The sequence below is a fragment of the Plasmodium brasilianum genome, chromosome 11 (genome assembly GCF_023973825.1).
Source record: "Plasmodium brasilianum strain Bolivian I chromosome 11, whole genome shotgun sequence".
Taxonomy (NCBI): Eukaryota; Apicomplexa; class Aconoidasida; order Haemosporida; family Plasmodiidae; genus Plasmodium; species Plasmodium brasilianum.
The window spans coordinates 1,192,033-1,220,002 of NC_090124.1; the positions used below are offsets into that span (position 1 = coordinate 1,192,033).

Here is a 27,970-nt window from a genome sequence, read left to right on the forward strand (position 1 = left end):
AAAAATAAAAACAAAAACAAAAAATGGTGAAAAAAATTGAACGACATAAGATATGAAGAAGAAAAAAAGAAAATAATAAAATAAAAAAGAGAGAACAAATTGCAATTTTATAATCCTTATTAAACTTTTGTTGCACACATTTTACATCAACCAAATGTTTATGTTAAGATTGGATTATGAAAATGTATGTATAAAAAAATGTGCACACATAGAAATGTTGAAGTTGCCCTTTAAAAATTAATACTACAAAAAAAAAATTCTAATTTTGGAAAAAAAAAGAAAAAAAAAAAAGAATTACATTCAAATTAAATATATATATATATTTATACATAATTGTTAATTCTAACCTTAATTACATCATTAATATGGACTTGAATAGTCTTTTTTTTTAAATATAAAGGTAGGAAAAAAAAACAAAAAGAAATAAAAAAAAAAAAATAAAAAGGAAAAAAGAAAAAGCAAAATGGAAAATAAAAAAAATAAAAAGGAAAAAAGAAAATGCAAAATGGAAAATAAAAAAAATAAAAAGGAAAAAAGAAAAAGCAAAATGGAAAATAAAAAAAGCAAAATGGAAAATAAAAAAAGCAAAATGGAAAATAAAAAAAGTAAAATGGAAAATAGAAAAAGCTACCATTAAAAAGAAAAAAAAGCTTTTTTTTTTTTTTATTCATGTTAGCTTCGAATTTGAACTAGTGTACATGTATAAACTGAAAAATATTAAAGCTTTTGCAATTTAGAACAAATTTAGGAAGACGTTATATTTACTTTTTATTCTTTTACATTTAATTGTTTCACTTCTTATTTTATCACTTTTTATTTTTTCACATTTTATTTTTTTACCTTTTATTTTTACGTGTATTATTTTTTCACATTTTATTTTATTATTTTTTTTCCTTTTTTTTCCCATTTTCCCCATTAAAAGATAAATTAACGAATACTGAAAAAGGCAATTCAAAAAATAAAAATGCACGTCGAATACTGTTAAATGAGGAAACAAAACAACATCTCTAATTTTAAGTATTAATTTTTACTTATGTCCCTTCTCCTTTATTGTTCATATGTACATATAGGTGATTACTTAGATTACTTACATTATACCCACATACGTAAGCACATACGTACGTGGATAAGGTACCTGAATACGTGCGCAGATAACGTACGTACATGCGTCAACACATGCGTAAAGACATGCTCACACACATACATAGACATGCACAAACTTGTTCATTTATCTAATGATTTATTTTCCAGTATGATTATTAGCTCTTCCGTTGAGTAGTTACATTAGCGCGAGGGGAAATATACAGACTAAACCAGCTTACCCATTTTGCTATACACTAATGTAGAAAATAAAAATGTTATTTATGCAGTATTATTTATACAATTCCGTTTATACAGTACTGTTTGTACAATATTGTTCATACACTTTTACTTTCGAGCTGACAAATGCACTTCCATTTTTTTATTTTCATGATGTTAGAATGAACATGCATAATGTTATTATACAAAGTTTAATATCTTATTTTTTGGGGGGAGAATACACAAATTATTGTAAAAATAGAAAAAATATGAAAAAATGAAAATAGAAAGAAGTAAAAAGGAAAAGATTATATAATGTAGGAGAATGTAAGCATGTTTGTGTAACTACCACTTCCTAACTTGTTTTCGTACATTCGTAGTGTGTAACTGTATTTATGTGGTATGTATTATATAAATATATATGGAACTTAGAGAAAAGACTCAGCACTTTAGCGCATATACAAGAGCAAAATGTAAAACGTGAAAAATATTAACAGTGTCAGGATATTAAAAGAAATGTTTTTCGTTTTCGTCTTTGTCTTCGTTTTCGCTTTTATTTTTTTTCATTTCCTCTTTCGCTTGTATTTGCGCTGCGTCATTCTGTGAAATGAACCTACTGGATAAATTTTATCCGAATTATCATATATTTTTATGGAGGAGCGAAATAGGGTATAGCGCTCTAATATTAGCGTTTACCTGAGCCTTCTTTTAGAGTTCTATATATAGCACATTTCATTTCCTTTGTTCTTAGGACGCATTTTCTCTTTTTAAAACATCTAAGTCTTCATTTGAATAATAGTTAAGGTGCATTATAGCTTCGTAATTTTCTCTATTCTTTTCATTCGTATCCTAAAAATAGGAAAAGAATTATGAGGAGTTATCTTGTTGTTATATAGTTTCTCAAATTGTGGGAAGTGTATTTCTCGCGCATATTATATTATGCGCTCCTTTGGATTCGTTTATCCGTCTGTCCGTTTGTTTATTAGTCCATCTATTCGATCATTCTACCACTCGTTTACTTATCTACTCATTTTTTATTTCATTTAATGGTTTGGTTTTATCGTTTAGTGGTAGTACCATTAAGTCTTCAATTTCCTTTTTCAATATTTCAAATTTTTGAAATTTGAGGCGCAAGGCATTATTCAGTATTTCGTTTTGCTCAGGATCTACAGACTCCTTCCACTTGCTTAGCTGAACGAGGCGAAGATATGAATGAAAGAGTTATGAAGCGATAACCAAATAGTGATACAATTGTTTTATAAAATGCACATATAATAAGAGCAAACAGATATTAACTATCAGTGCTTTTAAAATGCTTCTGTCCTGTTTTAGTTTTCTTAAACCTCTAAGTTGTTAATTTCAAGGGTTTCATTTTTTAATTTTATCTTCGTCTCTAAAAAGTAATTCTAAGAAATAGGAGAAAGAAGATAGCAAAAAGTTGGCTGGAAGTGGTAATGCGCTTTTGGCTTTGCAGGTGTTTCATGTCGACATATGGTTGTGTATATGCATTCATATGTAAATATATTTATGAATACATGCTTATGTACGTACATACATGCATGTACACATACATAAAGTCACGTCAGTGTAGTTTCCCCTTTTTACCTCTAATAACAACCCCTGCAGGTGCTCGTACAACCTCATTGCATTTTGATTGTAAACATTTTCATATTCCGCTGAAATTTTTGACAAGAGCATTTTTTTTATATCTGCTTCTAATTTTAATTCTGTTAGAACTTTTTGTTGCTTCTTTCTTTTTTCTTTTATTCTTTTCAAATCATTTTTTAGTTTTTCATAATCAGTAGTGTTCTTTTCTAGTAGCATTACATCCTTGTTGAGCATTTCTAATTTTTCTGGAATAAAACAAAATGAAATTCACAATAATAGTTAAAATGGAACCCTACTTACATCTACGTATCTGTACATTACAAATTATATTGACCCAATATAATCAAAACAGAACTTGAACTTTGTTATATTTATTACTTCTATGAACTTCTATGCTCTTTTTTAGCTCTTCTAAATTTTTTCTCTTAGACAAAAAAATTTTCTTCTTGTTAAGCTTTTCATCCTAACACGTTTGATTAGGTTTAAGCGTCAACAGAAAAAAAAGGAAAATGAGAATTAAAATGAAAAAAAAAAAAAGAAAAAAAAAAAAAAAAAAATTAAGGAAAAAATTAAGGAAAAAATTAAGGAAAAAATTAAGGAAAAAATAAATGAAAAAATAAAGGAAAAAATAAAGAAAAAAATAAAGAAAAAAATAAAGTAAAAAATAAGTTTTGGATAAGGATGATAATAAAGATAAAGACCATAATGTCACATTTATGTAACTGTATGGGTGTTAAAATTGAAGGCAGAAAGAAGGTAACACTAGAAAAGCTACATCACCCAAGTATTTGAACTAACTTCTAATTTTTGAATTATCTCCAGTTGGTCATCTAATATTACTGTAAAGTAGCTCTGTATGTTTAGGACCTTTTCGTTATGTTCTGTAAGAATATTTCTTTTTTTGAAATTTTTTTTTTTTTTTTTTTATTTGTATTTTCCCAGGGATGGATATACACATTTATGTATGTATACACATTTAGTTTAAAAAATAAGACGCGATTTATAACTATACTTGATGGTCTCGTTTTTTTTCTTCTGCAAATTAAATATAATCTTTTGTCTTTTTCTGTCCAATTTCTCCCTTTCCTAAGAATGCATCAAATAGTGGAGGAAACCTTAACAGTTGTCAATTTTTCTTTTTATTTTTCGCTCTTTTTGTATTTCATTTGCTCTTGTATACTCCCTTTTGCTATCTTTTTTTCTATTTTTTTTTTCCTTTTTTTGTCAATTTTCTGTTAATTTTTCAAAAGGAGTTTCTTCTCACCAGGCTAATTTTTTGGGTATAATTTTCCCTTAATTTCTTTAGACTTCTGGTAAACTTTCTATTAATTTCATCTAATATTTGGTTCTTCGACAAAACAATAGAATTCAAGTTGTTCAAGTGCTGAATATTCGTGAATGTTGCTAATTTATTATAGTCTTTGTTTGTCTGATGCCTTTTCTTTTCTTCCCTTTAAAAATTAACAAACGGTTGGAACATCTTATTTGTAAAAATGCACTTAAAATGTTATTATTATTATTTTTTTTTTTTTTCACTTTTAAATATGCCTATAAGTATGTGCATTTTTCTAAGTTAAACTATTCGCATTCTTTCTTTCTCTTCTTGTTCTTCTTATGCATATGTTTGTTTGTAAGTCATTTTAAGTAGAAGCAGTTATACTCGGAGTTCCTGGCATAGGTATGTAATTCTATTTCATTTTTTGTTAAGTTGTTCAGAAACGTTTCATAGCATTTAAGCACATATCTATTTATAATATTATCAATTTTTCTAGAAGAGAGAAGATTGTGTGACTTATTTTCCTCTAATTCAATTTCTTTATTTTTTAAGTCTAATTTTAGTATCTGAATGGTGTAGGGAACACGAAAAAAGTGAAAATGAAGGGAGCAAGTTGAATTCATAGCCTAAAAATGGAATTGCGTTTGCTTGCGCACTTATTTTTACCCTTACGTTTGTAATTTTTTATTTTATTACTTATTTTTTATTTTATTACTTATTTTTTATTTATTACTTATTTTTTATTTATTACTTATTTTTTATTTATTACTTATTTTTTATTATATTATTTATTTTTTATTTTATTATTTATTTTTTATTTTATTATTTATTTTTTTTCATTCCTTTGATCACTTTTCGTTTTACACGTAAGCATATTTAACAAAGTCAAGCAACGTTTAAAATATTATGATTCATGAATTAGATATGTATAGACGCATTTTAGTTTATGAGTTTTAGGAGAACCTTTATCTCATGATACCCAAGAAATATACTCCCTTCTATACTTTTAAACTTTGAATTTAGGTCCTCTACATTTTTCTGCTCTTCAGCAATGCTCCCATTTAACTTTTTTAGCTATGTAACAAGTCCATAATAAAGAGAAACAGAAAAAGAAATAATGATGAAGATGCAGGCGGAAATGCAGATGAAGAAAAAGCTTAAATTAAGGAAAAAAAAAAAAAAAAAAAGCAATAAAAGCAATAAAAATGCTGCAAAGATGTCTCAAAAATACGCATCTCCACAATTTTTTTATGTACGTTATAACTACAATTTTTTCATTCAGTAATTACTCCTACTTACCTCCTTCACCAGTATTTCTTTTTCTGCTTTTTTCTTTGAGCTAATTTTTTTAGTTCCCTTTTTCATTTTCGCGCATGCATAAATGTATACAGAAAATTATATATGCATATATAAACATATGTGTTTATATATGTATATATATGCATTTATATATATCTTTACAACTTTTACACGATGAGTAACGCCCGTCCTCCATCTAGTAGACGTGTTTCACGTAGCGATAGTTTGTTATTATTTTTTTTCTCAAGAATTCTACATGTATATGTATATATATATACGTGTCTGTGTGTGTGTGTGTGTGACAAAATAACGTTGCTCGGTACAATGCGCAAGACTGCACTTTATAGGCTTATCCTTAAAAAAAATAAAATAAAATAAAAAGGAGCATCGCTGGATTAAAAGCTGAGATAGTTAATAAAAAGTTTACGATACCATAATACGTTATTATTATATAACTGTTTTGTTATTTCCCTTTTATCCATATTAATTTATTTATGTGTTCATCTCTGCTTCACTCGCGCATGTGTGTCTTATACGACATAAAAAAAATTTATAAAAAAAAAAGCGCAAAAAAGAGAATGAAAAAACAGATGGACTTTTTTTTCCTTCTAAGTAATTTTATATTTTACTTTTCATTCATGTTCTTTTCCGCATGCTAATAATACATGTGGAGCAAAGAGAAAAAACAATATAAGGACTTATCCTCATTTTTTCCAAGATTATGATAATGTATGAAAATGTTAAAAAAAAAAAGTAATATATGAATATAAAGTTCTCAAAAAGATAATAAAAATATGAGCTATTATTTTCCCTTTTTTTTTTTTTTTTTTTTCAAAGTTCATATTATATTATTTCGTTTCCGTGTTTGTGAACATTTATCTGGATTAGTAATCCTTTTCACATTATGAAACACTTCTCTCAGTGCTTTCTTATGCATGAATAAACATATGTAAGTATGTACATATATTCACACATATGTGCCCACATATACGCACTTATACAAACTTGTATACGCATATGTAGACATATTTTACCTATTTACTGAGTTTCGGATGAACATGAGCCCCGTACCATGATCAAATGCAATTTAGTTTTTTATTAGACAATTTTGGATACCCTTTATTTTTACGTTAAAATATGTGGTTATTTTAATATATTGTTTTTTACTTCATTAAATTATATCATTTTTCGCTCCATTTGGTTATATTATTTTTTTATTTTATTTTGTTATATTATTTTTGTCCATTTTGTTATATTATTTTTGTCCATTTTGTTATATTATTTTTTAGTCCATTTGGTTATATTATTTTGTTATATTATTTTTGTCCATTTTGTTCTATTATTTCTTTCTTCCACAAGAGATGGCCAAGGCCGCGCTTAACTGAAATATGAACTTTTCATCTTGTCAAGTTAACAAAAATCCCATACATATATAGTATGTATGTGAAGCATGCACGTGTAGAATGCACTTGTAGAATGCATGTGTAATATGCATGTGTAATATGTATGTGTAATATGTATGTGTAATATGTATGTGTAATATGTATGTACAACAAATGTATGAAGTGCAGTGGTCGTATGGCTCTCATTTTACGGGGAATTAATAAGTGTCTCTTCATCAGATGAGGGGTGATAAAATAACTACCATACTATACAATATACGCTTACCATTAAACTAACATTATTAACAATATTTTATACTGTTTTGTTTTTTAGACAAAATGTTATTCCGTGTACATATAATTTATGATGGATATCTATATGTTGAAGGACTTAATTTATCAACTGTTCAACACACAGTTGTAGCTTCCCATGGAACTTCAAAATTATTCTTAGTGACTCCAACCATAAAATATGCTCTTTATTATTTTTATATGCTATAGGTCCTTCCATAATATAACAAATTTTTTTTTTTTTTTTTATTATTTTTTGCTAATATTAGTAATATCACCATTTTAGCTCAAACATGAAGCTCTATTTTCGATTTTTCATAAACTATTAGAACAACAAAAAAAAAAAAAAAACTGAATAAATTAATAAATAAATAAACAATCAGAACTGATCTTAACCATAAGACACACAAATACACATAAAAAAAAAAAAAAAAAAAAAGAGAGAGGCAGCAAATGGTGAGAATGTTATGATACCACGCTCACGTGATAATATATAATAAAAAAAAATAAATAAATAAATAAATGAGCAGCGGTCCCTTAATTTTAAGCAAGTTATGTTTAATACCTCTCTTTTAATAAAAAAAATAAATAATTTTTAATTCATCTCTTTACATGCAATTGCCGAGCTTGTCCATATTTTATTCTATTTTTTTTAAAAACTGTTAGACCCTATATTTATTAATTCTTAAAATTAATAACGAAGTAAAACGTTCTCTTTTTTTTTTTTTTTTTTTTTTCTCTTCATTTTGTTAAAAAAAATTTATAGTATCACCATTTAACCTTTTAGACATTTCGTAGTTTCACAACTTGAATGTGCGAATATTCCCCCATATTAACTTACCAAAAAGACATAATTTTTGACCATCTACGAAAAAGATTGCATCCTCACTAAATAATCAAAAAACTATAATCCGACTAACTACGTAATAAACAGAAGTAAAATTACTCATACTCTCTTCTTATCGCTGTCTATATCTTTGTTCTTCTTTTATCCTAGTTCTAAGATGACTATTAAGGAGAGTCACCTAATTCTTTTTTCCCTCTTCCTTCTGATTAAACTTTTATCTCTGGGTAATTATGCATGAGTTCATCAAGGTGCACATGTTTGTGTGTTTGGGTGTTTACTTGTCTATGTATTTGTATATATGTTTGCCCGTATATTCGTGCGTGCATATGTTTTAATTTGAAATTATAAAATGGAACCAAGTTTTTATAAGATTAATCATTTTTTTTTTTTTTTTTTCTAAATTTATTATAGAATATGTACCTTTTCTGAACAAAATTGAAGGTAAAAAAATGAGGAGGACATGAAGGCTAACTTGCATAAAATGTGCGAGGAGTTTTAGAAGCATATTAGAATGAAATGTGAATAGTTGTAATTTATATATATATAAGATAGCAGAAAAATATGCATACATATATACGTGTGTACATATATATATATATATATGTATGTATATGCCCACTAATTTATGACAAAGAGTAAGCGACATTTGACATCCTCACTTTTCTGATATCGCCTGTTTAAATAAGACCGAGAATTTTTCTACAAAACGCTTGATATTAACTCATGTTACTAAAAATGCATTATGTTGTAGATGAATTGGATGAACATTTTAACTTGCTTTTATAATAATTTCAATAAGTGTACGTCTCAATCTGTGCATACTGCATGTATATATATCCTCATTATATATATATATACATATATTTATGTATATGTATATAATATTTAGGCCTTTCTCCCTTGAATAGTGTTAACCTATGTAAGCAAAAATGAATTAATCTGCTTAGGACACAAAAAAAAAAAAAAAATAGGAAAATTCTACATTTAACACAAACTAAAAATCACAATTGGGGTTAACAGTATGCTTTTTTTTTTTTTTTTTTTTTCTTTTGATTTTTCCTCTTCATTAATTTTAAATGAATCATCAGTATTAGTCGGTTGTCCAAGGAGAGGTATATACTGCAGTAAATGTACCGAATTATATACATTTACATTTATATATTCATAGTTACATGCTTATACATACATACATACATGAATACACACGCACATGCGTACGTTCATTGTGATCAGATGTATACGTCAGTAAATGCATGTGAACATAAGCGAAAACAACTAATCAAACATGCAAATTTTTCCTTTTTTATTTTTCTGCTTATGCAACCATATAAACAGAACGAGTCCTTTCCTTCAGTAAAAATTCCCAAAAAAATAAAATAAAGTTCTATATGCATATTATCTAAACAGCTGCACTGTAATTGTAATAATGCATGTTAACATGAATATTTTTTATAAATTTATTATTATAATTTCATTTCCAGACCCTCAGTCTTCTGCCGAAACGGGTGAACGAGAAAAAACCAAAAAAAAAAAAATAAATCAAAAAAATGAAAAAAAAATTGCAACTGATTTTGTTTTGATGAAATAACTATAAAACATGAGATAATATTTTAATCTTTTTTATTTTATCTTTCTAACAACATTTTCAGGATCTCAACCTTCTACGCGCAGTGCAGGTGAATGAGAAAAAAGAAAAAAAAAAAAATAATAAATCAAAATAATGAAAAAAAAATTGCCATTGATTTTGTTTTAATGAAATAATTGTAAATTATGCGATACTGTTACTATATTAATCTTTTTTTGTTCTATCATTTTATTTGCATGTACAGACCCTCAACCTTCTACGAGCAGAGCAGGTGAATGATAAAAAAACCATCATCAAAATATCTTTATAAAAATATGTGTAAATGTAATTGTAAAACAAGAGATATTGTATTCATCTACTTCATTTTTTCCTTCCACCCATATTTTCAGACCCTCAACCTTCTACGAGCAGAGAGAGTAAACCAAATAAATTCAATTATAAAAAATTCTAAAAAAAGTAAAATATGTGTTAAAATAATTGTATAACGAAAGATATTGTATTAATCTTTTTTTATTTTATCATTTTAATCGCATACATTCAGACCCTTTGCCTTCAACCAGTGCAGCAAGTAAAAGAAAAAATACTATTATAAAAATATATCTTTTTTAAAATGTGTGTGTAAAAAAAAATATTTGAAAAACAAGAGATGTTGTATTTATGTTTTTTTATTTTTTCTTTCTAACATCATTATAACATCATTATCAGATCCTTGGCTCTCCACCAGCAGAGATGGTAAAAGAGAAAACGAAAAAAAAAAAAAAAATTAAATTATAAAATTATGTCTTTTCTAAAAATGTGTGTAAAAAATAATTACAAAACAAGTAACATCATTTTCATCCATTTTTCCAATATTTTAAATGCATTAACAGAATCTTTTTCTTTTAGTAGAATAGTAGGTAAACCAGAAATCGTAATCAAAAACACGTTTTGTTAAAAATGTGTGTTAAAGTATTTTTTGAACAAATGATACTATATTTATTTTATTTTTTTTTTTTTTTCTGGTGTATGTTTAGAGCCCTTGTCCACAGTAAATGGTGAGAGTTACCACAAAAGCGGATCTACGCTAGCAATTAATAAATAGACAAACATATAAGCAAACGAATAAGCAAACGAATAAGCAAACGAATTAACGAACAAATAAATATACAGTTAAATGAAAATAATCCTAACTAAAAAAAAAAAAAAAAATTATCTCTATTTTTATCCTTTTTTGACATATTTCTAATTTATCATTAGATCCCTCATTAGATCCCTCATTAGATACCTCATTAGATCTCTCAAGTATTGAAACATAACACAGAGATACACTAACTTACGTTTGCTCTAATTTGAAATATAAAACTAAGAAAAATATATATATACATGAAGGAATATAAAGATGTTTTGTTATCTTTTCTTTATCTTTATTATAAATATTTTCAAGCTCGTACATAGTAGCACTTACATAGGCCCAACCGTTAAATATGTCTACGTATAAAAGGGTGTATACATATGTTACATACATACGTACATATATACATTTATATATATGTGTATATATAAGAGGCTCAACAGAGGCTCTCTCCTAATGCTGCACGGAAATAAGCTAGTTTATAAATGCATAAACACATAATTACACACTTTTCATTCCTTTGTAACATGAACATGCTACTTCTCCTTTGACATAAGATCATATTTCTTACGGGGTAATTAATATTAATATGCTAACATAATTTTATTATTATTTTTTTTTAAAAGAAAAACAAACTTATTTATAATTTCCTTTTTCTCTTCTTAATTTTTTTAGAATGGTATAACAAGTGAAAACAAAATGATACACAAATATTTTACCTAAATTAAACATAAAAAAATAACAACAATAAAAGAAGACGGAAATATGAGGACACAAAAAAAAAAAAAAAAGAAAGAAAATTTTTTTACAATTAATTTTTGTGTAATATATACATATATATATATTAGCACTACGAGTGTTGTAGTGTTACATAGAAAATCTTATTAAAAGAAGAACCAATTTTTTTTGTTTCCTCACGCGCTTATATATCTCTTTTTTTCGTCGTTTGGAACATCTGTTGTTCATATCGTTCCTGTGTTTACCTAACCGTTTCTTAAATTAACTTAATGCATATGTTGAAGCCGAAAAAAAAAAAAAAAATAGAGGAAATTACGCGGAATGGGAATTTAAAAAAATGCACATAAAAATGATACAGTTCTGAGAGAAAATAATTTGTTTCTACATATTTCATTTGTATAAAAATCGTCTTAACACTTTATATTATCATGACAACTATTATTACTTTACAGTGTGGAATTATAGAGATAGTAATTCTTCAAAGGGACTATTACACAATTGTTTAGACAGCATAATAGATATCGATGTAGCAAATTATTATTCAGGGGAACAAAATGAGCCAACTGAAGAGGTGAGATTCGGCATTTCTGCTTTTATATGACTACTGTTGGAGGGAAGCTTGGTCGGCTGATTGTTCGTTCGGTCATTCGGTCGTCTATTCGTTAGTATTTCTTTTTGTTTGTGCTTCTATTTGTCTGTGCTTCTGCCTGCCCGCCTATTTTCTCCCCATTTTTCACGCGTCGATTTTTCTCCAACCTTTTTTTTTTTTTTTTTTTTTTTTTCTTTCATTTAAACCCACCTTAATTTCGCTCCTTCATTCTTATTCCAAGGAAGGAAGAATAAGAGGAGACCAATCAATGGATGAGCTGTGCATAAAAAATTATGTACTGAGGGCAAATCAAATGATGCATAGTGATATGATAACAAAGGATGAAGCATATTTAGAAATATGTAAAAGTTGTAGACATTTGTTTAAAGAAATAAGAGAATGCTTAAGAGATTCTGTTAGCTTAGTATTAAACAAAGATGGTAGGATAAGTGGGAAGTGAGCAAACAGCCGTGCTATTCTTATGTACGCATGCAAAAATAAGCATCCAATTTTTTCATTTGAATATTGTATGCCCCATTTAAAGATTACATTTGTCATTTGAACATTACATTTTCCTTTTTTTTCTCTTGCATAATAGTGATTATGGTTCCCATTTTAGGCCTAAAATACGATAGAAAGAGTTCGACATTAAAAGGAAAAAATACTATAAAGCGGGCATACGCAAATAAGCATACGCAAACATACATAAATGAATATAAATGTAGAACAAACACCAGTATATACACGCGAGGGATTTTTCGCATGCTCAAAAAAAGTGCCAGTTGTTAATTATTTATAAAATTTTCCTTTTTTCATAGGCATGTCTAATAAGCTGCTAGTAATTAACCATACAGTAACTTACATCCTCTCAAAGCTAGTGGTCAGTCTTATAGACCTAGAGTCATATAACGAAGAACAACTGAGCTTTACATGTGAATCGTTATATTTTAAACTATATGAAGATATTAGTAAGAAGTTATGGATGTTACCTGATGATATGGGATCATATGATAAAGACATTACAGAATACAAAACTGAATTCCGAAAAATATTTATGTCTCCAAAAAGGAAAATAGTTGATGCATCATATAATTGTAGGAATTTATTACATACCATACATCGTGTTAATTTTATAAATAATGTGTTAATACAGAAAACGAAAGAATCATATTTAAAAAATAAAAGTTGTATATTACAAGGGGAAACACCTGTAAACTACCCTTTTTTTAATTTCATGAGAGTAGACACATATTCGAGTAATCGCGCGAAGAAAATATATGACTTTTGTTACTATAACTATATATTTATAGATGGTATCAAGATAATATATAAAGATGAATATAATAGTGTAATCTTAAAAAAAAAAAATAATTTAGAATTATTCTATTTACGAAATAGAGAGTATATAAAAAATGTTTGTGCTATACATATAATTACAACCATATCTTGGTTTCTTAATCAAATTAATATTGGTATGTATAATAAAAATAAAAACAGTAGAGAATTATTTAGAGAAAAGTTTACACCATATAATATACAATATATTATTCGCTCTATTTATAATTATAAAAGTTACTACAAAGGAGATGTACTTGAAATGTGTGCAGAAAGTATGATTCATAATATTAAACTAGTTGATTCCATAATAGAAGACTATTATAACACAGAAAATGCTCTTATAACACAAAATATAACGTTCACTGATTTAATTAAATATACCGAATTGTCCATATTAAAATATAAATTAAAGGAAGCAATGGGAAGGTACGATGAGAACTTAACTACTGAAATTGCAAAAGAAAATGCATTGAAAAATCAAGAAAATGAAAATATTTCTTGCCTTATGAAAATCCTTTCTAACGAAATGAACACACAAATTTCTTTATTATCACACTCTCATTTAAGAACACTAATGCTAAAAAATTATGATAGGTATAAAGATAAAAATGAACAAATATTCGAGTTCAAAAACTTGTATTTCTGCACCTCCCCTGGGGAGCATTTTGTTCGAAAAATATTTGCTACCCGAATTAATTACATAATTAGATTCCATAGGTGATTACAGCATAGGGGTCTCATTCGGCTTAGCGTGGTGTAAGGTGATACTACCTACTTTTGCGTCGTTTTTCTTCACCTTTCTTTATTTTGTTTAGCTTCCTCTCACTTTGCCACATAGCATGCTTTCTTTTTTCTTTTTTTTTTTATTTTTCATTTTTATTTTTATATTCATTTTTATTTTTATATTCATTTTTATTTTTATTTCCATTTTTATTTCCCTTTGCCTGAGTTATTTGTGTGAATGTGGAGCGTGAGTATTTACGTATATACAAATATATAGGCAAATAACCACGTATAGTTGTTCCATAGGGAAACAATTAATTTTATGCGCTGCAAGTTTGTCTTGTCATGCCTTTTTTTTTTTTTTTTTTTTTCGTTCTTTTCGTTTATTTTTCATTTTTGCTTTTGTTTTGTTCACCTCGATTTTGAAAACGTTTGTGTTTGTGTATCGTGTATGTTCATATACATGCATGTTAATATAGATGTATATTTAAATATATACACATGTAAAGACACCAATAAAGACGAATTTAATTGAAATGCAACAACATGTACCAATTCAGTGTGATTAAAATGAGAGAAAAAAAAAAATAATAGAGTAGCTAAAAAAAATAATTCTAAACTATTCACTTAAATTACCTCCAAAAAGCTGTAAATAAAAAAAAAAAAAAAAAAAAAATTAAATTAAAAATAATAATAAAATTAAAATTAAAAACAGAATTAAAATTAGAATTAGAATTAAAAATAAAAATAAAATAATAAATAAATTTGAAATTCAAATTAAAATCAAAACTATTAAAGTTTAGCTTGAAAAAAAGAATAATGCCCCTCCGTTTTTGCTTAAGTAATTATGCAAAACGCGAATTCCAAATAAAAAAAAAAAAAAAAAAAATGTGAAAAATAGAGATTAATTAAAGAGCTCCTATTTGTATTACTACATACACATACACATATATATATATTATATATATATATATATATATATATATATATATTAGCGCATTGTAAGCAAATGAACATCGTTCATTTGTAATAGTATAATAAAATGTAGGCATTAACAGCTTCTCCTGTGTTGCTTATGAAGAATTCATTTTGCATAAAAAATCTCTTGATACATATGTTTGTGACCCATTCACATTTTTATATATTAACGTGTTAATATACTACCTTTTCATTTTTTTTAAATATTTTAATGTGTTAAAATTATACAAAATGCATTGCATAGTATTTGCAAACATATTTTTGATGATAGCACTTGCGTATTATGTTCGACATCACCATTTAGATATTAAAAAAGATAATTTTTTGAATGTAGTACAAGAGGGGGGAAATATTAGTTTAATTATTGCACACCCAGATGATGAAGTCATGTTTTTTTTTCCAACGCTAAAATTATTATTTGATAAAAAAAAAAAAAAGAACTTTTTCTTTTTTCTCTTTCAAATGGGAATTATTATGGAAAGGGAAAAATTAGAGAAAAAGAATTATTTAATGTTTGGTCATACCTAGGGGGAGAGAAAAATAATTGTGAAATTTTGGATGACGACCAAATACAGGACAGCTGGAATTTCTGGGATGAACAACATCTTGCGAACGTTTTAACAGACTACTGCTCCAAGCGCAACATAAAACTGGTAAATTTAAGGCGCTACTTGTGGATATCCATATGCGCATGTTTGACTACATATTAGTTTGTATATTTTTGTGCGCGTTTGCTTGTACATGGTAGTTTGCACGTTTGCATGTGCATGATAATGTGCTCGTTTGCGTGTACTTATGAGTATGAAAGAGATAAAACGAATACATTTTGTTATTAGGTTTTAACCTTTGACAAATATGGAGTATCAGGACACCCAAATCACATAAGCATTTACAACAGCGCGCGGTAATGTGGCTAGTGGACGCAAGTGTATATATATATACATACAGATGTACATATTAATAAGCACGTATACATGTCCACACTCCTATATACGGGGGGGGGTTAGACTCTCATATTTGATTTTTCATTTTTAGGTTATTATCAAAAACGAAAGATGTAAAAGTTTTTACTTTAAATTCAGCTAATTTAATACCTAAATATTTGGGATTCTATTCTTTACCTTTTATTTTACACACTAAGTACCTTTCTAAATTTTTAAAATATTGAACACTTTTTTTCATTTTCACAAAATGCGAGCCATTATTATTTTTCTCTTTTTTGTTGCCTACTTTTATTAGATTTCTTATTACCGCCTTTAATCCTTTTTTGTTGATGAGGTGAAAAAATAAAACTCAAAAAAAAAAAAAAAAATATATGGCGTTATTTGGCTATTTAACTATTGAGCTATTTTTCTAATATGTTATTATGCTATTTTTCTATTTAACAATTTTTCTCTTTTTTTTTTTTTTTTTCGTTTTTCTTCCCTTTTAACAGATTAATGACCCTATACAAATCGCAGTTTGCCCATTATCGTATGCTATTTTGTCTAATTTCGCAGTACTATATCAAATCACTTGAAGACCAGCTATTTGGTCTAAATGGCTTTTACGCATTGCTTCGTTGTTGTTATTATATGTGAATTTATTTATGTTTGCCTACATATTCACATGAGCAAATATCGATGCACTAATACCAATGTGTACGTTTTTCTTTTCCCCTTTACAGGTATGCCTATTTTAATAGTTTTAACTTATTAAATGAGGTATAATGGTATATTATTTTAATTTTTTAAAATTAAAAAATTTGCAAAAAATAAAATTATTTATTCAAAATTTGTGAGTATTATATTTACTTGTAAAAATTGTAAAAATGTATGAGCGGTTTTGAGTATGGATATATTGGTATATACCTAATACATACATACTACATAAGTGTATATATATATATATATATATATGTAAAAAATATGCATCCATAGAATTTGTGTAGTATTCTTTTAACAGTATATTTTGTAAGTATAATATATATACCTACTCCCTTTTTTTCTTTTTTTTTCCAAATTTATTTTAAATTATATACGCAATGATTAATTGATGAAATATCATCATTTTATATCAAACATATACGTAAACATATCTATATATATATATATATATATGTACGTACATATGCATTTGTATGTATATACTATATAAACGTTTTGTTAAAAAAGTATGTTACTACTGTATTTAAAACGAAAAAAAAAAAAAATAGAAAAAGTGATGTAAAAAATGTAAATAGAAAAAAAAAAAAAAAAAAAAAAAAAGCGGGTAGTTGCATTTAAAATAAGCATTTTTTTTTTTCTTTTTGTTTGAAAAAAGAAAAAAAAAAAATGACAATATAATAAAATATTTATAAAAAATAAATAAAAAAAATAGAAATCATTTAAAAAAATTCGTATTTATCTTCTTAAAGAGAAGATAAAAGTATAATACAAATATTGGTTTTCCATGCCCAAATTAAATGTTTTAAAAATACCGTTAGATATTTTATTAACGTACTTTTCCACACATAATAATCGGTTATTATAATATAAATAAACTTCCCAACGGTGGCTTAAATGAAAATATAACTTCCCTAGCTTATTACAGATACACGAGTAATGTATGTAAATGTACATATGCACGTATGCTCATTCGTGCATATGTGTGTATGTGTCTATATACCTATAATGCATTATTTAATAAAGTGTGTTCATATATATAACTAATTTTCATAAAAATGACAAGAAACACATGCAAAGCGGAATTACTGCTAAAGGGCATACATACTTATCTATTTTAACACGCCCATATTCTGTATTATGCTGCACACCACTGTGTACTTCAAATACTTAAGTATACATATATATTAATTTAAATTTCATATAATTTCTGTCTTCATGTTGAGCTAAAAATGTACATATAACGAAATTTATTTGTGCTCCTTTAAAAAAAAAAAAAAAAAAAAATACTACTTCGAATATTGATATTATTTCCTCTATACATATTCACTTAATACATGTATATAATCCTCTTATACACATGTCCCTAAAATATCTCCAAGTAAGGTAAGAAAATATTATGGTGTACATTTTCCCATCATTTGTTCTCTCGTCTGTTCCAATCCGTTCCACTCTATTATCAATTCGCAGTTCAAAATACTCTGTTCTTTGTTTTGTTTTCAATTTCCCTTTTTTTTTTTTTTTTTTTTTTTTTTTGCGATTCTAATTCGTTTACTTAATATGCTGTTTACACCGGTATTAGCGCTACGAAATGTCAGCACTGCATAAATATTAATACTACAAAATTCTGTTAAATATACAATGAAAAATAATAATGGGGAATGAGGAAAAGGTGTAACGGTATGACCTTCTCTTCATAAAAATTGTTTACGTATGTACTAGCCCCTTAAGTAATAGCGATTTATAAAAAATTAACCCCATAATGATCTCCACATACAAATATAATACACATATAAGTCTGTATACATATCCATTCTTTACATTCCATTTAAGTAAATTATTTTTTCTTTGAACTCTCCTTTGTGCCATTTGACATAATTCAATAGAACCGAATTTTCTGAATACGTGCTAACTGTTATATATGAGGAGATCCTTTTGTGCTATATTCTTAAAGTGCTCCCTCTTTCCATTTGAAAAATTATAAGCATATATATATATACACATATACATACACATATACATACACACATACATACATATATACATACACATATACATACATATATACATACATATATACATACACATATATATACACATATACATACATATATACATACACATATACATACGTATATACATACACATATACATACGTATATAAGTACCTATACACACACACACACACACAAACGTATGCCTCGCTTCACACAGCAGTGGTTAATAGCAAATTTATTTTAAAGAGTCAAGGCTACTTAAAAATGGATTAATTATTTAAAAAAGAAAACTAGAAGATTTTTTAAAATGTGCACTGTACAATATTCCTGTGAATAGACGAATTCTTCTTCACCTGCTCGCTGTATCTAAATCATCATTCCTGTTTGTTCCTTTCCGCGTTCATTACAAAGTTCTGCATATCATCTAAATTTATATGTTGCAATATATTATCTCTGGTTCCACTAATATTTCTACTAATTGCATTAACATTTTTGTTGCCGCTATTCGTATTAATGTTACTGTTGATGTTGCTGTTGATGTTACTGTTACTCTTACTATTGTCTTTACTACTATTGGCATAGTCCACATTTCCCTTACAAATACCATCATCTTCATTTCTGTTCGCCTGCATTGTGCTCGAATTGCTTGACGATTTTTTTCTCCTATATAAAATATATTCTTGGACCTTATTTGTTCCACATGTCTCCGAGCTGTTGGTTATCTTCTTAATATCATAATCAACGTTATCTAACGCACAACTATTACTTCTTACAAAGGTCGTTTCATTTTTTTTTTGCAAAAAATTGTTCTTTCCTTTAATATTTAATGTGCTGTTTCTGTCATATTCGCTATTCCTACTATCACTATGAAGGAGTTGCTTACCGCTATTATTACAACTATCATTATTATTGTTAGCATTAGTATTATTATTAACCGAACTACCATTATTGGCGTTGCTATTGCTGCTATTAGCACTACTGTTGTGCATAATGTTGACATTTCCGCAAAAATTGATTAGTCTCTTCTCCATATCTTCACATTTTACACTCTTGTCTATGTTAAATATGTCGACGTTAAAATCACTCATAGAGGAATAACTTGGATTTCTACTAAATGATTGGATCTTTTCATTATTACTGTTGCTCATATTAGCAGTTCGGTCTTTATTACTTGGATTTGATTTATTTGCGAACGTGCAGCACTTTGTGTTTTTGTCATATATGCTTTTATTTAATTCACTATTACTACTATTATTATTATTATTATTATTATTATTATTATTATTATTATTATTATTACTATTATTATTATTATTATTATTATTATTATTATTATTATTATTATTATTATTACTATTATTATTATTATTACTATTACTATCATTATTATTACTATTACTATTGCTATTACTATTACTATTGCTATTAATATTACTATTATTATTATTGTTATTATTATCACTGTTATTACTATTACTATTATTATTATAATAATAATTATTATTATTATTATTCATTTTATTTTCCTGACTGTTCATGCGAGATTTTGAAAAATTACCTCCTGCCATGTTATCATCTGGTACATTTTTCTCTACATAGGAACTATTTTTCAACGAATTTTTCATATTGTTCAGATAATTTTGAATGATAGATTTTTCTATATCGTTTTGGTTTATTATTCTATTTTTATCAACACAAGTTAATAAGTCTAAATCTGAACCTTCACCAAAGGAATTGTTTATTGATTTTTTTTTTGTAACTCTCACAAATTCTTTGGCTTTATGTAAAAAGTGAACATTAAATGACTCTTTGATGAAATTTTCATTATGTGTATCTTTTATTAATTTTTCATGATATGGGTTAACGCGCAAATTTATTTTTTTCATATTATTATTACTGTTATTGTTACCACTATTGCTGCTAATATTATTATTGCTACTGCTATTACTACTGTTATTATAATTATTATTATTACTGCTCTCTTTTAGATTACTATTTGGGTTAGAATCTTCATCACTATAATCATTAGTTTCATTCGATTTTTTTTTTTTTATTTTTTTTATTGTACTTTTAATACACTTTTTTCTTTTTCCTGTAATTGACGAAATTTCATCATTTATTATTTCTCTCATTTCTTCCGTTAAATCACTTCTTATTTCTATAATATCCTTCGTCTCTGAACAATCAGAGCTAATGGTTAATGGTTGACTATTTAACAAATACGTTAACTTAGATTTAGAATTAATATTTATACGGTCTTCATTTTTATCCTCCTCATTTTTCGTACCACAATTATCACTATTATTATTATGATGCTGATGATTACCACTACAACTATTACTACCATTAATATTAATCATACTGTTAATATTAATATTATTATTATTACTGCTGGTACAACCCTTTCTATTTTCTCTTTCCTTCTCTTTCTTTAGTACTTTTTTTTTTGTAGATATTAACATGACCCAATTCATTTCACGAATACATTCTTCCAAAATATCGTCTGCTTTATCTTGGAAAAAGTTGTATAAACTTTTAAATTTAAAAATTGACATGTTCTTATATTCCTCTTCTGTATGTTCGTCTTCAATTTTTTTGCTATTTAGTAGCTCTATTAAATGCTTCAGCTTTTCTCTCTTATCTTCATATTCTTTCTTTTCCTCCTCTGTTAGTTTATCACAATGCTTTCTAAAATGTGCTAACTTTCCTAGTTGAACTGTTCCGCACTTGGAGCATACGGCTCTTAAGAACCTTCTGGTTTTCCCTTTGGAGCTATTTTCATTGTTATTGTCGTTATTGTTCTCATTATTGTAGTTATTGATGTAGTTACTACTGTAGTTATTGATGTAGTTATTACTAAAGTTATTACCGTAATTGTTACTGGAGCTATTAATTTCGTTATTATTCTCTCTATTACCATCACCCCTGTTCATATTAAATTCCGTCTTCACGTCAAGATTTCCATTATTCAACGAGACGTTCATTTTTACATTATCATTGGAACAGTTAACATATTTCTCTTCACTGTTCGTATGACTACTCTGCTTCCTATCGTTAACATTTTCGTCCTCATGCCCCTTGTCCTTACCTGTGCTTTTATCAAAACCTATAATATGATGGTAATCCTGGAAGTGTTTCCCCTGTTTGTCCTCCTCTGATTTTATTACTCTTCTACCTGCATAATGGCCATTATCATTCTGATTACTAACACTTGTCATACCCTCCTCCTTATCATACCTACCACTTTCTTCACCATCGTCTATATTGAAATATTTGTTATCTTTGCATGCAAAGGGAATGGTACAATTTGTGTTATTACAATTACTATTACTTAAAATGGTCTCTTCGTTTTTCGTACCTTCTTTGTTAATTAGGCTGTTTGATGAAAAACCGCATTTCTCAGAATATTCCTCGTTCTCTTCTTTGGTTCCGATATTTAATATATCCTCCTTGTCATTATTATTTTCTGCTTTATATTTTAAACAGTTTGAAGAAGAATGTTCTCTTATTGCTCCTCCTTTTTTGTCCATACTTAAAACTCCATCTTTATTATTATTATTATTACTTGCAGAATTATTGAAGGTAGAATTAGCGTAAAAATAGGACTTATCTAATTCTAACGGGTAACAACATTTCCCTGGATATTTATAATTAGCATGGCATGGTAATTTACAATTTTCACATAAAACCAAAAGTTTATTTGGAAGTTTTGTATGCAAGAATGTTGTTGATTTTTTTTTATTCGTCTCTTTACTATTATCTTCTTCAATTCCCTTTTGTTTGAGCACTTTCGCATGTTCAATTCGGTTAATTAATTCTTTTACAAAATTTTTAGGGAAAAGATTTTCATATGCACTTCTAAGCTGCATTTCATATTTTTGATCTAAAGCATCTATTCGTTTTCTATTTTCGATAATGAACTTATCTCTTTCCATTTGTTGAGCTCTCTTCCTTTTCTTTGCTTCTAACTCTTCTTGTTTACTATCATGTAACTGACTTCTCAATTCTTTTTGTAGTTGTTTTTCATTTTCTCTCTCTTCTTTTGTCATTTTTCTTCTTTTCTTTTGTTCTTCTACAGCTTTGCATTTAGAACATAAAAAACATACCCAATTTTGAGGAGTAAAATTAACACCTCTTTGACGTAAATTATGATAATATTCTTCTCCAACATAATACCTTACATAGTCTGGCGGAAAGCAGTTATAACAAAAACTAGTTGGGCAAGTAGCACAATGAATTAATAAATTACCACATTGAGAAGATTTTCTAAAACATAAACAACATTCATGCCAACTACATGTCCAAGTCTTTTTCACATTCTCATCTTTAATACCTTCACATAATTTATGATACGTTTTAGGGCAACGAAAACAATTTATCATGTCCCCATAATCTATCTCAATATCATTATTATTTCTATCCTTTACTACTGCTTTATAATTTTTCGTATTATTACATATGAAACATCTATATTCATGTTTTATTTGTTTAACTTCTTGTTTCCTTCCCCAATATTCCGGTGTGTACATATTTTGTGGTTTCTTCCTTTCCCTTACGGACCTCCACAATGGGATATCAGAACCTGCAATGTTCGAGTTATCTTGGTTTCCACTCGCTGTACCAACACCACTACCATTACCACCATTGTTGTTATTACTACCAATGCCATCTTTCAAAGAAGCTGTATTTTTTCCTTTTCCATTACTACTACCACTACCAATAGTATTATTATTCAGGTACAACTGATCATTTCCTTCTCCATATACTGGGCTATTATCATTCATATTATTTGCATTGTTGTTCCTCATTTCTATCTCTTCTGCTTCGTCCATCATCACTTCGTCTATATCAACCCCATTATAATCGTCATTATCATTAGCATCATCATCATTTTCCTCTTCATCATCTTCTCCTCCTCCTCCTTTTTGTATATAAATATCACTACCTTCTTTTATGTTGTTTATTTCTTGTTCTATAGTACATTTTTCTTCTTTTTCCAAATCTATACCATTTATTATAGGTAATTTCCTTCTACCTCTTTCAATAAAAAATTCTAATGGCAATTCATGTGTACTCTCAACATGCATATTTTGAATAGCTGCCTTACCATGTAACATTAATTTTCTTATTTCATCTGATGATAACTTCTCTTCAAAATTATCTAACATATCTTCATCATCTTGTGTTTGTACAACTAACTTATCTAATTTCAATTTTTGTTCTCTTCTAAATGCCATTCTTTCTTCTACTGTCCATTCTGTCATTAATTTCCATACATTCACTTCTCTCTTCTGACCTATCCTATGTGCTCTATCAATTGCTTGTAAATCGATAAATGGATTCCAATCCTCGTCATACATTATAACATGATTTGCTGCTGTTAAATTTATTCCTAAACCACCTGCTCTTGTACTTATTAAATATATAAAATATATACTATCACTTAGATTAAATTCACGTATATCTAACTCTCTAATCAGTTTGTTTGTCGAACCATCTAATCTCATATACTTCCAACATCTGTACTTACAATATTCTTCCAGTTCGTCTAATACTAGTTGAAATTGTGTAAATATTAGAACTTTATGCATTTTTATTTCCCTTTTATTGCTACTGTTCATTTTATCATCACAGTTAGTTTCGTCCTTATCATCAGTTCCATGTTTTGTACTACCCTCTCCCAACATTCCCTCTTCATTATCACCCTTTTTCATTATGACTTTGTTTTCCCCTTCGCTCTCTTTCTTCATATCGCTAATATCCACCCTCTTGTTATTATCATCCTTATCAGATACCTTCGTAGATGGTTCGTTTGATTTTTCCCCACTGCTTGATGATGGCTCCTTTTTCTCACTCTTAAAAAATTCCTTGATGTTCATAATTTTGCAGTTTGTACCGAGAGTAACTACGTTACTACTTCCGCTTACATTGCCGCTAATATTGCTGCTATTACTGTTGATTTTGTCACTTCCACTCTCACTGTCTTTGTTCTTTCCTCCTTCTTTATTACCGACATTGTTTGCCGCAATATTCTCGTCGTACTCCTGGTTCTCTTCTTCACCTATCTCTTCTTCCTCCTTTTCATTTTCGCTAGTATTATTTCCCCCCTTTCCTCCCTCCGTCTCTTCTTCTTCCCCTTCCTCGTCATCATTGCTGTCAAAAAGGGTGTTATTATTACTATTCGACTTAACTGTACCTTTTTGGCTGTTCTTATTTTTGCAATTGCCATCGTTCTCGTTACATTCACTATTTTCTTCATTATTATCCTCAGGTATATTCCTATAATTGTGGTCTCGATTATTCTTTCCTTTTTCCTTAACGTTCGCGTTTCTTCGATAGTTATAATGTGATATATTGTTGCTACTACAACTACTGGCTTCCTTCAAATATTTTGATTTTCTTTCATACGATTTGACACTGTTATTATTTTTAAAGTGATCTCTAACTTTATCATAGATACATCTTTTTTTTTTATAAGGACACTCATTATCAATAGATACAGTATACATAAAACTTTTTAACATATCTTCATTTTTGGAAGTAGGTTTAAGATCAAATTTACCTTTATTATATATTTCCATAAATAATGGACTATTTTCTAAAGCTTCAATTTTTTTAAATTTTCCTGAGTGTTCTCTTTTTTTTTTCTGTGCATTATTTTGTTCTTGTATTTTATGATAATTATAAGCAGCCACTTCTTTTTTGTGTTTCTCAAAACTTACAGAATAATTTTTCACATACTTACAATTTTCATAATGTAACTGACATAATAATTTGTCTATAAATATTAGTTTAGAGGATGATTCAATATGTTCTTCCCCTGATACATATTTTAATTTTAAAGCATCATTTTTTACTTGTTCCTTAACATCTTCACTTTCTTCTTCAAAAAATGCAAATAATTTTTCCATCTGTGATGGTCTACTTACAATTCCTTTCGGATGTCCACATATAATTCTCATTTTTATAACTAATCCTAGTAATTTTTTTACACTTACTTTTTCCTCTACCATTGATCTAATATCTAATAATCTTTTATACCAATGAGCTGACAAGCTACCTAGTGGTAACCAAACATCGTGGAAAAATTTTCTAGGTAATATAATAGCTTGCTCTTTTAACCTCCTTAACATAACCTTATCTAATAAACAACGTATTGACTTCAAATCTTCTTCTTTTATAGTAGATTTCAAATCGATATTGCCAATATTTACATTCATTTTACTTCCACTGGACGAGGTACCATTCTGTGTATTCTTTTCCTCTTTACTACTATTATTACTATTATTGTTATTTGCACTACTTTTCTGGTTAGCATTAATTTGAGATGCATTCATGAACGCTTGTTCAATTATTTCAGAATTTTTAAATATGTCTGGAAACATAAAATTAATTAGAGTAAACAATTCTGCTGAATTATTTTGCAGAGGTGTTCCGGTCAATAATAACCTCATATTACCTACTACTCTATCCATAGAATGTCTAATTGCACCACTTTGATTTTTAATTCTATGTGCTTCATCTAATACTATACATTGCCATTTGGGTATAGTTTCAACGAAAAACTCTTCTTCATTTTTAACCGTTTCGTATGTTGTTACATATAAATCGTACAAACCCTTTTCAGCTAATCTGTCCTCCTTTGCATGTGTTCTTTCATTTTTTGAACCACATATTTTAATACATGTCAAGTGAGGAGTAAATCTATGTATTTCTCTTAACCAATTACCAACAGTAGATAAAGGGACAACTATCAAATGAGGGCCATCTATCTTATTACATTTTAAATATGAAAGAAAACATAAAGTTTGTATAGTCTTACCTAATCCCATTTCATCTGCTAAAATAGCACCACCTGTTAAAAATGATTTTAACAACCATTCAACTCCATCCTCTTGATGAGGTTTTAACTGAACATTATCAACCAATGGACGTCTTTCAATTTTTCTTCCATTAGGATAATAGACACTTAAAAAAACAGACTCGATAAATTTACATGCATTTTCATTTGCCTCATCTTCTAAGGATGATATATATTCATCAAATTCTTTGGAGTCTAGATCCAAATCTCTCTTATTGTTACTGCTATTATAAGTGCTACTACTATTATTATTATTATTACTACTACTAGCAGTATTATGGCTATAATTACCTTTTTCCATATCGTAATACTTACTACTTCCTTTTTTACTATTATACCCACTATAGTTAGTACTAGTAGTATTACTTTTTAAATTGTAAAAATCATTTTTAAAAGTTTTTGTTAAATTAGCAAAAATTCGTGGGTTTACAAATGGTTGTAAATCTTTCCTATGTGCAAGTAAGAATCTATTTCTGTATTTAATAATTTTGGATCTCCAAAAACTTAATTCTCTTTGTCTTTTTTTCATAATTTCTTGTATTTCATTTTTTGTCCATCTCTTATGCCCTTGATTTAATAAAGGGTCTTCATTCTTACAACAAGGGCATTCCCATTGATCTGATATATTATCGAAATCTAAATCTGGTAAACATGTTGGGTGAAAAGAATTAGGGCAAAAATCGCAGCCTAATAATTTCCCAGGTCTTTGACATACATAACATGTCGATGAATTTACATGTTCACCATTCATATTATCAATTGTAAATCCTTTTCTCATCCTTCTTATATCTAAATTTTTATGTTCTTCTGGTTTACATACAGGGCAAAACCATTTTTCCGTTTCTGGTTCAGCTTGTAAACCTAAACATGTAACATGATAACTATTAGGGCATCCATCACATAATAATAAAATAAGGTTCGATGATTTCTCTCTACATATTTTACACCTATCTTCATTCTCAGGTATATCGTCATCTTCATTCATACATTGGTAACACACATAATTTTTTATATCTTTTAATTGATCATTGTCAATTAGACCCTCCGCTTGTAAACATTCCCTATGAAACTTTTTCTTACACTGTTTACATTGAATACACTCATCTCCATCTTCAAAGTTTTCACGACATAATGTGCACCATGTTTTTCGTATTCTCATTTTAACCAGAGAGAGGAAAGGACATATATACTATACATATATATATATATATATATAATACATTTACACGTATGTATATCTTTATACAAGCATATGCGTACATACGTACATACATATATGCTTATATGCTTGTATGTTTTTATTCTTATACACTTGTATGTTGTTATGCTTTTTTATCAGTTTTTTTGTGCTTAATCTATTGGCCCATAAATGGTATTTTCACTTATACGTACTATTCATTTACAT

The 27,970-nt window shown here is 27.6% G+C and overlaps 4 protein-coding genes across 4 annotated transcripts; 2 read left to right on the forward strand and 2 right to left on the reverse strand.

The window, feature by feature from the left end:
* Positions 1 to 2,046: 2,046 nt before the first annotated feature.
* MKS88_003724 (GAS8-like protein) lies at positions 2,047 to 5,548 on the reverse strand (the record flags this gene model as incomplete). The annotated part of the gene is made up of 11 exons (XM_067216842.1): positions 2,047 to 2,148; positions 2,377 to 2,490; positions 2,643 to 2,705; positions 2,905 to 3,152; positions 3,286 to 3,370; positions 3,706 to 3,788; positions 3,903 to 3,993; positions 4,172 to 4,358; positions 4,568 to 4,749; positions 5,147 to 5,257; positions 5,483 to 5,548. 11 exons carry the CDS (start codon positions 5,546 to 5,548, stop codon positions 2,047 to 2,049), a joined length of 1,332 nt encoding a protein of 443 aa, XP_067072536.1.
* Positions 5,549 to 10,380: 4,832 nt separating this feature from the next.
* Positions 10,381 to 14,084, forward strand: MKS88_003725 (uncharacterized protein; the record flags this gene model as incomplete). The annotated part of the gene is made up of 7 exons (XM_067216844.1): positions 10,381 to 10,483; positions 10,601 to 10,621; positions 10,824 to 10,868; positions 11,889 to 12,007; positions 12,267 to 12,465; positions 12,624 to 12,761; positions 12,844 to 14,084. The coding sequence occupies 7 exons, from the start codon at positions 10,381 to 10,383 to the stop codon at positions 14,082 to 14,084; spliced, it is 1,866 nt and encodes a 621-aa protein (XP_067072537.1).
* A 1,211-nt stretch (positions 14,085 to 15,295) lies between these two features.
* On the forward strand, positions 15,296 to 16,762 carry MKS88_003726 (N-acetylglucosaminyl-phosphatidylinositol de-N-acetylase; the record flags this gene model as incomplete). The annotated part of the gene is made up of 6 exons (XM_067216845.1): positions 15,296 to 15,448; positions 15,640 to 15,717; positions 15,901 to 15,968; positions 16,100 to 16,204; positions 16,500 to 16,597; positions 16,731 to 16,762. 6 exons carry the CDS (start codon positions 15,296 to 15,298, stop codon positions 16,760 to 16,762), a joined length of 534 nt encoding a protein of 177 aa, XP_067072538.1.
* Positions 16,763 to 19,078: 2,316 nt separating this feature from the next.
* On the reverse strand, positions 19,079 to 27,724 carry MKS88_003727 (ISWI chromatin-remodeling complex ATPase; the record flags this gene model as incomplete). Its single annotated transcript, XM_067216846.1, has 1 exon — positions 19,079 to 27,724. One exon carries the CDS (start codon positions 27,722 to 27,724, stop codon positions 19,079 to 19,081), a length of 8,646 nt encoding a protein of 2,881 aa, XP_067072539.1.
* Positions 27,725 to 27,970: the final 246 nt, after the last annotated feature.